Below are 12,735 nucleotides of genomic sequence, written 5' to 3'. Positions count from 1 at the left end.
GACCCCTCTGTCTGTAATAAACAATCACCCAGGTCCCACCGACTTTATGGGTTCAACCCTGTGTTCTATAATATAATCTACATTAGGAACAGCACAAGAGGATGAATTATATTGCTCTCTTTTGATTAATACACCATGCTTAGATGTTGGGAAATTAAGATCACTCACTTGGGACCTATAGCTTAGGGAAATGCACCTTGGACATTAGGAGAATATATACGTTGGTCAGGTATATCCCAAGAGCGTTCAAGAGATGCCACTACATGGGATAGATTATTCATCTGAATTGAAATAATGTGTTTATTAATGTTGCTGTCTACAACTTACCTGATTTAGCCTATAACTTACTGTTCTGACTGTATCATGTGGAAAATTCTAAATAAAGTTTAAAATAGAGGGTTTTACTTTTGTTGATGTAAGTTTTGATTGCAAAATTCATAGATGATTTTGAAGAGATGCTTGACTGAGTATGATACGTGGAGATGTTTTGGTTGTAGTGGAATTTCTCCACCTATATGATAGTGATTCTGTCAGTTGTGTATTGCCTTTGTATATATGTATTCATGTATGTGGGAGTTCTGTAGTGCAAACCTAGGCAGCAAAGCTCTATACATGGACAAAGGCAAGCTTAAAGTCAACGTAATAGTAGATGAAGTCCAGTTGTGGGTGGTTAATGTATTGTGCTGTAGTGCTCTTTAAAGAGCCGACTCTTCCAACTAGTTACTAAATGCAGCAGGTCCTGATGAAAAAGGGGATGTTCTTTTTGAGTGCAATGATGCAAAGGGCCTGTTATCTTGTTGTTCTTGACAAAAGTAGGAATTCTGTCTTGGTTGGGTTGTTTCAGGAAGATGCTGGACATCCTGGTTTGGATGAAGAGCAACCAGTGATTGGGGCGTTGAATGTCTGTAACAGATGGGACTTTGAAGTAGAGTTGTGTGTCACTGGTGAATCTTGATGCTGTTATCTGTGAGTAGAGCACCAAACGGTTTCATGTAAAAGTTGAAGGTGACTGTTGACTGTATGGAATCATGGGAAACCTCAGACTTGATAGGGATCTTTTGTGTCCTGGAGGTACCCACGTACACAAACTGATGTTGGTTGAAACAGTGAGAGAAGAACCAGTGAAAGACATTGCTGGTGAATCCCATTATCAATTTGAGGGTGTGCATAGTGGTGGCATGGTCGACTGTTTCAAAGGCAGTTGAGATTTCCGGCAATATCAACAGGCAGGGGTCATCTTCATCTATAGTCAAGGGGGCATAGTCTATGATGTGTAAGGTGGTGGTCTCCATGCTGCAGCATCATCTAAAGCCAGACTGATAGTCGTGCAGGGAACTGTTTGCATTGATGTAATCTTGAAGTTGAACATAGACTACTTTCTCAATGATCTTGCCAATTAATGGTAGGTGAGTAATGGGCCAGTAGTTAACTGTCATTAGTGTATAGTGTAGGTTACTTTTTAGGAGTAGAAGGATTTAGCCAGTTTAGAAGCTTCTGAGATGATGCTTGAAAGAGAGAGGCAGTCTCCTTTGGAGATTCCTTTTCAATTATGATTGAATGTTTTCCTAAGAACAACACCAAAGCTCTCCTAGGTATTGCTGAAATACAATATCATTCAATCCACAATAGCACCCTTTCATATATCAACCTGAACCCAAGGTAATAGCTAACATGGGTAGCACATGGATTAACATTTTATTTTATTAAATGTATATTTGTTTTCCTTTTAAAATATACTTCATTAATAAAAAACATACATATGCTAAGCATTGTAAAACATAACCACAGATGAATCAAAAGCAGCCTATGTATTAGTCTTTAAAAACTAAATAATCATCCATAATACATCACTCTACAATTTTATAAACCACATTTTCGTATAAATGTGTTCAATGCAGGTACATTTTGAAATCTAGATTTGAATTTTAGTCACCAAGACAGGTTTCTGGAAAGCACCGAATTGGTTAACTTTAGAGTGATCTTGCCACCATTGCTTAATAGTACCTAGAAAGGCTATCTGGCTTTAAGATCGTTATTCATGTCGCTGTGAGCTTGGGTTCACCATCCCCGCGGTTTCCTTTTTACGATGATTATAGAATATGTATCTGTGCAGCAGAAACTGGTGTTTTTCAGGTTAATAGCATTATTCTGTGGTAATCACTTGAATTTGCTTTGTAGTAATAACTGCATGAATTTACGTTTGAGCACTTGTAATTTTTATTGGCATGACAGAAATGCAAGCAGCTGTAGTGCGTATTTACTGAAAGGGCTGCAGCTCTTTCAAATACAGTATTTATTTTTGTTTAAATAAAAAAGGGGAAGGAAAAAAGGCAGCAGATGGCGCTACAGTCAAATGTATTTTGTTAAAAACTCTTAATGCTGCTGCAGTCATTTCCAGTGACCGTGATTTGCAATTGAATTATATATATTGATTTTGTACTTTTGCATGTTTTATGTTCTGTGGTTAAATTAGGACACTGCAGGGCAGGAACGGTTCAGAACGTTGACACCCAGTTATTACAGAGGTGCCCAAGGTGTAATTTTAGGTAAGCACAAACATTTTAATACATTGAACATTATTTGCATGTATTGAAAAAGTAATACATTTTTTTGACACGATTCTTTACTTGTTTTGGTAAATGATAAAAAGTAAATGTATCACAAAAATCTAATAAATGCATAAAGTATTGCAAAAAAAAAGTGGGTGACCTGGGAAAGCCACCCAGTTCGTATTAATAGTAATAGAGTAAAACTACAGCATAATCTTTCAACATGGATCATAGGTTTGGCTTAGATAACAAGCTCCATCAAGCCAAATTTGTGGTTGGTAGGGTGCCATTTACCCCGGGGTCTCCAAATTTAGGCCGGGTTCGCGTTAAGGAATAGAGGAGTTCCGGTAATCAGCGGCCTTTATCAATTGCAGGATCAGAGGAGAAAAAGAAGAGAATGGGGTTTGAAGGTGCTATGACAGTTTACATTCGGGGCAATGAGGATTAATCAGTCTGCAGTTTTGCTCCCTGAAGGAAGAGCTTCATTTTGCTGTAGGTATTTAATTCTTTATATATATTTAATTATATATATATATATATATATATATATATATATATATATATATATATATATATATATATATATATATATCCAAATCCAGCACAAGAAATCGCTTAGGGCCCCTGCCGCTTCCAGTGGCGGGCCTCGGACGGGATAGCGAATCCCCTCAAATCAAACCATTACTCCTCCTTAAGAAAAGATTGTCCGGGCCACTTGCAGTTACAAAGCGTGTTTATTAAGGAAAGTTTCGCAGGGAGAACCTGCTTTCTCAGCTCGTGAGAAAGCAGGTTCTCCCTGCGAAACGCGTTGAGCGAAACTTTCCTTAATAAACACGCTTTGTAACTGCAAGTGGCCCGGACAATCTTTTCTTAAGGAGGAGTAATGGTTTGATAGATATATATATATATATATATATATATATATATATATATATATATAATATATCTCCAATCAAAACGCTGTCGCCCTTCCTCCGACAAACAGCAGCCACGGACAGCAACAAGGATTTTTCAGGCAGTCAAAATTTATTATGCAAAAGAATAGCAATCTGGCAACCACTGATCACGAGTCGCCAGTAGGTATATATAGTTAAGAACTAGTTACCATAGGAAATCCCCAACATTCTATTGGGAATAACTTTTGCGCCGATTGAGGAATCTGTGTGTAATTTTCCTTAAAATTGCCTCGCTCCGCTCCGCTGCTTCCCTGAAAGTATGTATATATATATATATATATATATATATATATATATATATATATATATATATATATATATATATATATATATATATTCACTGAAAAAAACCATAGGTTTCAGGAGTTATATAGTTAGGAATTGATTTTTAAAAAACCTTTGAAATTCACTTAAAAACTATAAGTTTTATTGGTGTTCTAGTTAGCTAGACATTTTACTCATACAAAACCAATGAAATTGCTCCTATATAGTTAGTTGTACTAACTATATGTCGCGCACCCGCAATCCACTGCTGATGATGTCACATATTAGATCATTCATGACATGGTCAGTGACATCACTGATGACATCTCAAATGACATCACTGATGACATCATCCAGTGAATGTGGTTTGCTTCTTTATTTAAATATGCATTATATATATATATAGCAATTTACATTGAAGAATGAGTGGATATATATAAATAAATATTTGGATGGAGGATTTAGTAGCAGTGTAATTGACTGTTTACTTGACCAATTTATAATGTCTCACTAAATATAGTGGATAGTGACTAAACTGTGTGAATATCTGTATCACTTTGTCAGTTGTTGTGTAAACTGATTCTACAGTTGGTTACTAGCTATGTGAAAGTCTATATTAGTTATTGATTAGTTAACTGAGTATTTGTATGGGAGTGTGTGTGGTTCGGTGGGGGGTGTGTGACTGTCCAAAGATGTGTGAATAGTTGATTCAGTAGATATATGAAGTTAAAACTACATGTTCTAACAGTTTGGGTGAGGGAATCTCTTTATGGGTGTGGTGATGAGCAAATATATTTCTCAAAGGTACAGGTCCAACAAACTAGAAAAATAAAAGGCAGTGTATGTGTCAGTTGTTGTATATAAATAAGTATACATAAGACACAATGATTGTGTGAGTGACTGTATGGATAACTGTATACTTGTAATAATGATTTTATAATTCACTAAGTATGACTTACTATCTAAATGAATAGAAGAAGTGGTGTTTCTATAAGTGTTTTGCTAAGTAAATATGTAAGAATGATCCATTGTTTGCATAAGTGAGTAGGATGACTTCATATGTGAATAGGATGCGTGCTGTTGTTTAATGTCGATATAGATGTATAAGTATTTTTGATAGTGTTCTATTGTTCATTGACAGCATGTATGAGTGAATCCATAGGTAAGTGATTAGATGTGTGTATACATATATGAATCACTGAGTGGATTTTTAGATACTTGTATTGCTGTGACAATGGATTTAAATATGATACTCTGTATTTTACAAAGAGTGATGAAAAATTGTAATAGGGTATGAAAAGGTGTATGTGATTGTCACGTGGATGATGTTATCAGGGATGTCATCAGTGATGTCATTTGAGATGTCATCAGTGATGTCACTTACCATGTCATGAATGATCTAATATGTGACATCATCAGCAGTGGATTGCGGGTGCGCGAAATATAATTAGTACAACTAACTATATAGGAGCAATTTCATTGGTTTTGTATGAGTAAAATGTCCAGCTAACTATAACACCACTAAAACTTATAGTTTTTTGAGTGAATTTCAAAGGTTTTTTAAAAACTAATTCCTAACTATATATCTCCTGAAACCTATGGTTTTTTCAGTGAATTTCAAAGGTTTTTTAAAATGCTAATTCCTAACTATATAAGGCCTGAAACCTATGGTTTTTTCAGTGAATTTCAAAGGTTTTTTAAATGCTGATTCCTAACTATATAAGGCCTGAAACCTATGGTTTTTTCAGTGAATTTCAAAGGTTTTTTAAATGCTAATTCCTAACTATATAAGGCCTGAAACCTATGGTTTTTTCAGTGTTTTAAAAAAAAAAATTGATTGGTTAACTTGCTTACTAAGTGTATCTTAGTGAATAATATATATTAGCGAGCAATGTTTAAATATTTAAATACATGCATGAGTGATGTAATATGTGACGTCATCAGCAGTGCATTGCAGACGTGCAAGTTATAGTGAGTCCAACTAACTATAACGTCGGAATTTCAATGGTTTTATGCGAGTAAAATTTCCAGCTAACTATAACTGGTGTGAAACCTATGTTTTTTACAGTGAATTTCAAAGGTTTTTTAAATGCTAATTCCTAACTATAACTGGTGTGTAACCTATGGTATTTTCAGTGAAAAAAAAAAAATAAAAAATATATATATATATATATATATATATATATATATATATATATATATATATATATATATATATATATATATATATATATCCATCCATCCATCCATCCATCCATCCATCCATCCATCCATCCATCCATCCATCCATCCATCCATCCATCCATCCATCCATCCTACTGGCGATAGCCAGTAGGTATATATAGTTAGAATTTTCAAAAATCCCATAGGAAAAAAATCCTATGTCGAATAACTTTGGCGTTTGAGGACAGAATTGGCTGAAATTTTCAGGAAAATGGAACATTTTGTTTCTGAGCAGCCCCTGAAAATTTGGGGGGGTTTCGTCAAGGGGGGGCCCAAAACGTGTTTTTCCCATGCAATTTTCCATAGGGTGGTTGGCCTCACTTTTAGCCTGAACGGCTGAATGGATTTACACCAAACTTGGCAAAATTGTAGGGACTGGTAGCCCGATGTGCCTTTGCTATGTCTCAAGATATAGGCTCCAGAGCTTTTTACGAAAATTAACTTTGAAAAATATATATTGGGCTACATTGGGCTATATATATGTTGGAGCCCAAATGTAGCCCAATGTAGCCCAAAGATGGCCACCAGAGACAAAAAAAAACAAATGTAGCCCAAATATCAGTCAGATGTAGCCCAACTATAGCCCAATGACAGAATGTCCCAGAGTGTTCTAAAGAACAACTAGAGTGCTAACAGTCCTACTTATTACAAAGGTATGGCACACCTGAAGCCATCTTGATTGGAATAAAGTGGTAACTCTTAAAACATATAATTTAAAAAGGAACAAAATGAGGGGGTTCATTTTGCCATAGAAAGTATGATTAGCGAATATATGACGGGAATTTTTTGTCAAGTAAAGGCTTCCTACCTGTTCCTGTGTGTCCTCCGCCTTTTCTGTTTGGGAAAGACTGTTGTGCATCAATTACGCGCCTGCCAGTGGCGTGTTTGGAGGCCCCCGCACATCAAGTGGCCTGACGAGTTGCTGGCAACGCTTCGGCATTGGACTTGGTCTTGTTGACATTGTCAGGCCCACCACATCATCCAGGTGAAATGGACGCGGTGTTGAGGACACTGTTCCTTGCCCTGGGCTAGCTGCACCCGCCGTATGCCCCCGCGAAAGAGACATCTGGGAAGTGTGGTGGTGCGGTGGGGACGGAGGGAGGCTCTTTCTTTGACAACTCGGGAAACACTGGACAGTGGGAGTGCACCGCCCTGCATAATGGCCCTTCCTGATATCATCAATGCAGCGGGACCTCGGAATAACACTGTGCATTCTGGGTCCTGTAGTTCCAGTACCGACTGGACGAACTACCTGCGGTGGAGCCCTTCAGGGGGAGGAGTTATGGCAGCCAATCCAACTGCAGCAGGACACCTATAGGTGCAGACCCACTTCCTTCTTCCCATTATTTCCACGGCGCTGATGATGGCAACAAGACGCCGAAATGCATACGCCTTGGTGGAATTTTTTGTCAAGTAAAGGCTTCCTACCTGTTCCTGTGTGGCCTCCGCCTTTTCTGTTTGGGAAAGACTGTTGTGCATCAATTACGCGCCTGCCAGTGGCGTGTTTGGAGGCCCCCGCACATCAAGTGGCCTGACGAGTTGCTGGCAACGCTTCGGCATTGGACTTGGTCTTGTTGACATTGGCAGGCCCACCACATCATCCAGGTGAAATGGACGCGGTGTTGAGGACACTGTTCCTTGCCCTGGGCTAGCTGCACCCGCCGCATGCCCCCGCGAAAGAGACATCTGGGAAGTGTGGTGGTGCGGTGGGGACGGAGGGAGGCTCTTTCTTTGACAACTCGGGAAAAACTGGACAGTGGGAGTGCACCGCCCTGCATAATGGCCCTTCCTGATATCATCAATGCCGCGGGACCTCGGAATAACACTGTGCATTCTGGGTCCTGTAGTTCCAGTACCGACTGGACGAACTACCTGCGGTGGAGCCCTTCAGGGGGAGGAGTTATGGCAGCCAATCCAACTGCAGCAGGACACCTATAGGTGCAGACCCACTTCCTTCTTCCCATTATTTCCACGGCGCTGATGATGGCAACAAGACGCCGAAATGCATACGCCTTGGTGGAATTTTTTGTCAAGTAAAGGCTTCCTACCTGTTCCTGTGTGGCCTCCGCCTTTTCTGTTTGGGAAAGACTGTTGTGCATCAATTACGCGCCTGCCAGTGGCGTGTTTGGAGGCCCCCGCACATCAAGTGGCCTGACGAGTTGCTGGCAACGCTTCGGCATTGGACTTGGTCTTGTTGACATTGTCAGGCCCACCACATCATCCAGGTGAAATGGACGCGGTGTTGAGGACACTGTTCCTTGCCCTGGGCTAGCTGCACCCGCCGCATGCCCCCGCGAAAGAGACATCTGGGAAGTGTGGTGGTGCGGTGGGGACGGAGGGAGGCTCTTTCTTTGACAACTCGGGAAACACTGGACAGTGGGAGTGCACCGCCCTGCATAATGGCCCTTCCTGATATCATCAATGCCGCGGGACCTCGGAATAACACTGTGCATTCTGGGTCCTGTAGTTCCAGTACCGACTGGACGAACTACCTGCGGTGGAGCCCTTCAGGGGGAGGAGTTATGGCAGCCAATCCAACTGCAGCAGGACACCTATAGGTGCAGACCCACTTCCTTCTTCCCATTATTTCTACGGCGCTGATGATGGCAACAAGACGCCGAAATGCATACGCCTTGGTGGAATTTTTTGTCAAGTAAAGGCTTCCTACCTGTTCCTGTGTGGCCTCCGCCTTTTCTGTTTGGGAAAGACTGTTGTGTATATATATATGTATATATATATATATATATATATATATATATATATCTATATATATCTATATATATATCTCTCCATCCTACTGGCGATAGCCAGTAGGTATATATAGTTAGAATTTTCAAAAATCCCATAGGGAAAAAATCCTATGTCGAATAACTTTGGCGTTTGAGGACAGAATTGGCTGAAATTTTCAGGAAAATGGAACATTTTGTTTCTGAGCAGCCCCTGAAAATTTGGGGGGGTTTCGTCAAGGGGGGGCCCAAAACGTGTTTTTCCCATGCAATTTTCCATAGGGTGGTTGGCCTCACTTTTAGCCTGAACGGCTGAATGGATTTACACCAAACTTGGCAAAATTGTAGGGACTGGTAGCCCGATGTGCCTTTGCTATGTCTCAAGATATAGGCTCCAGAGCTTTTTACGAAAATTAACTTTGAAAAATATATATTGGGCTACATTGGGCTATATATATGTTGGAGCCCAAATGTAGCCCAATGTAGCCCAATGTAGCCCAAAGATGGCCACCAGAGACAAAAAAAAACAAATGTAGCCCAAATATCAGTCAGATGTAGCCCAACTATAGCCCAATGACAGAATGTCCCAGAGTGTTCTAAAGAACAACTAGAGTGCTAACAGTCCTACTTATTACAAAGGTATGGCACACCTGAAGCCATCTTGATTGGAATAAAGTGGTAACTCTTAAAACATATAATTTAAAAAGGAACAAAATGAGGGGGTTCATTTTGCCATAGAAAGTATGATTAGCGAATATATGACGAAATCCCGCATACCATCAGTCCGCAAAAAAAATCCCGCAATATTAGGCCGCAAACTAAAATAACGAAAACTTTTAGAACGAATATGCCTTTAGCATACACTAAACAACTAAACTACCCTAAACCCTAAAACACTACCCCCAGCATGACCCTACACTACACAAACAGTACAACACTACCCTAAACCCTAAAACACTACCCCCAGCATGACCCTACACTACACACACTACACACACTACAACACTACCCTAAACCCTAAAACACTACCCCCAGCATGACCCTACACTACGCAAACACTACAACACTACCCAAAACCCTAAAACACTACCCCCAGCATGACCCTACACTACGCAAACACTACAACACAACCCTAAACCCTAAAACACTACCCCCAGCATGACCCTACACTACGCAAACACTACAACACTACCCTAAACCCTAAAACACTACCCCCAGCATGACCCTACACTACGCAAACACTACAACACTACCCAAAACCCTAAAACACTACACCCCAGCATGACCCTACACTACGCAAACACTACAACACTACCCTAAACCCTAAAACACTACCCCCAGCATGACCCTACACTACGCAAACACTACAACACTACCCAAAACCCTAAAACACTACACCCCAGCATGACCCTACACTACGCAAACACTACAACACTACCCTAAACCCTAAAACACTACCCCCAGCATGACCCTACACTACGCAAACACTACAACACTACCCTAAACCCTAAAACACTACCCCCAGCATGACCCTACACTACGCAAACACTACAACACTACCCTAAACCCTAAAACACTACCCCCAGCATGACCCTACACTACGCAAACACTACAACACTACCCTAAAACACTACCCCCAGCATGACCCTACACTACGCAAACACTACAACACTACCCTAAACCCTAAAACACTACCCCCAGCATGACCCTACACTACGCAAACACTACAACACTACCCAAAACCCTAAAACACTACCCCCAGCATGACCCTACACTACGCAAACACTACAACACTACCCAAAACCCTAAAACACTACCCCCCAGCATGACCCTACACTACGCAAACACTACAACACTACCCAAAACCCTAAAACACTACCCCCAGCATGACCCTACACTACGCAAACACTACAACACTACCCAAAACCCTAAAACACTACCCCCAGCATGACCCTACACTACGCAAACACTACAACACTACCCAAAACCCTAAAACACTACACCCCAGCATGACCCTACACTACGCAAACACTACAACACTACCCAAAACCCTAAAACACTGCCCCCAGCATGACCCTACACTACGCAAACACTACAACACTACCCAAAACCCTAAAACACTACCCCCAGCATGACCCTACACTACGCAAACACTACAACACTACCCTAAACCCTAAAATACTACACCCCAGCATCACCCTACACTACGCAAACACTACAACACTACCCAAAACCCTAAAACACTACCCCCAGCATGACCCTACACTACGCAAACACTAAAACACTATCCTAAACCCTAAAACACTACGCCCAGCATGACCCTACACTACGCAAACACTACAACACTACCCTAAACCCTAAAACACTAGCCCCAGCATGGCCCTACACTACGCAAACACTACAACACAACCCTAAACCCTAAAACACTACCCCCAGCATGACCCTACACTACGCAAACACTACAACACTACCCTAAACCCTAAAACACTACCCCCAGCATGACCCTACACTACGCAAACACTACAACACAACCCTAAACCCTAAAACACTACCCCCAGCATGACCCTACACTAAACAACCACCACAACTCTACACTACACTAACACAACACTACACTACACAACACTACACTACACTACACAATCACTAACCCACGAAAAAATTAACACAAACCCACTTACCTCTCTCGTCATCGTGGTTTTCACAACGCAAATGCATTTACCATACATGCCTTTAAAACGTAATTCTTTGTAAAGGCATGCGCGATAAATGCACATGCGTTTTGAAAAAATGCGGGATAATGGTATGCGAGGTCAATGACCTTGCGGGATAATGGTATGCGGACTGAAAGTCTGCGGGATAAAAAATGCGGGAAAATGGCTGCAAACCATGATTAGCAGCAGACTTCCCTGGTGAGCACTAGCTTTACTACAGTGATCTAATGAGCAACTAGAGTGCTAACATTCAGAATTTATGGCAAATGTGTGACACATCTGAATGCCTTCTTGATAGAACCAAAGTAAACAAGCATTGAAAATGCAATAGATCTCGCCCTCGTTTAAGTTAAAGCCATTCTGTTTGTAATGAGGTGGCTTTTTAGCTTTGCTTTTATTAGTGTTTTTAAAACTTTCATGTAAATAACATGCATATGTATGCATATATGTATATGTATGCATGCATTTATATTTATATAGATATGCAGATTATATATGTTTATATATGTATATTACCTACTGGCGATAGCCAGTGGGTATATATAGTTAGAATTTTCAGAAATCCCATAGAGAAAAAATCCTATGTCTAATAACTTTGGCGTTTGTGGACGGAATTGGCTGAAATTTTCAGAAAAATGGCACATTTTGTTTCTGAGCAGCCGCTGAAAATTTGGGGGGGTTTCGTCAAGGGGGGGCCGAGAAAAAAGGGGGGTCCCAAAACGCATTTTTCCCATTCAGTTTTCCATAGGGCGGTTGGACTCACTTTTAGCTCGAACGGCTGAATAGATTTACATGAAACTTGGCAAAATTGTAGATATGGTTTGCCCGACGTGCCTTTGCTATGTCTCAATATATGTGCTCCAGTGGATTTTGAGAAATTAACGTTTAAAAAAATATATATATCTGTGACAGCGCTCCGGTTAGCTCCCCGGTTCGCGTACCTGACGCGTAACGGAACTTCGCGAAGCGAAGCTGATTGGCTCTCCGGTGTCTGTCAACATTCTAAACAGTCCGGAGCGGCCGCCATCTTGTCTCTCGGTACGATCGAGAGACAAGATGTGGTGAAAAACGAAGGGGGAAATGAAGGAAAGGGGGCAAGGTAGACCACTCCTGACCCCTAGGATTGATGAGGGGGATATTAAAGTGCCCCGCGGGGCAAAATATAAAAAAATAATTTTTTTTGCGATTTTACGCCGTAGAGGCGCGTCCCGGTACGCGAACCGGGCAGCTAACCGGGCAGCTAACCGGCAGCGTAGCTGTCAACATTGTAAACAGTCCGGAGCGGCCGCCATCTTGTCTCTCG

At 40.9% G+C, this 12,735-nt stretch overlaps 1 protein-coding gene across 1 annotated transcript in view; it reads left to right on the top strand.

The window, feature by feature from the left end:
• The window catches only part of RAB18 (RAB18, member RAS oncogene family), a 190,834-nt gene that overhangs the window by 140,710 nt on the left and 37,389 nt on the right, over window positions 1-12,735 (top strand). Inside the window, exon 4 of the mRNA XM_078663400.1 lies at window positions 2,474-2,546. Coding sequence (XP_078519526.1) covers window positions 2,474-2,546 — 73 coding nt within the window. The remainder of the gene's footprint in view (window positions 1-2,473; window positions 2,547-12,735) is intronic.

The sequence above is a fragment of the Lissotriton helveticus genome, chromosome 10 (genome assembly GCF_964261635.1).
Source record: "Lissotriton helveticus chromosome 10, aLisHel1.1, whole genome shotgun sequence".
NCBI lineage: Eukaryota > Metazoa > Chordata > Amphibia > Caudata > Salamandridae > Lissotriton > Lissotriton helveticus.
This window is presented reverse-complemented; position numbering and strand designations above follow the sequence as displayed.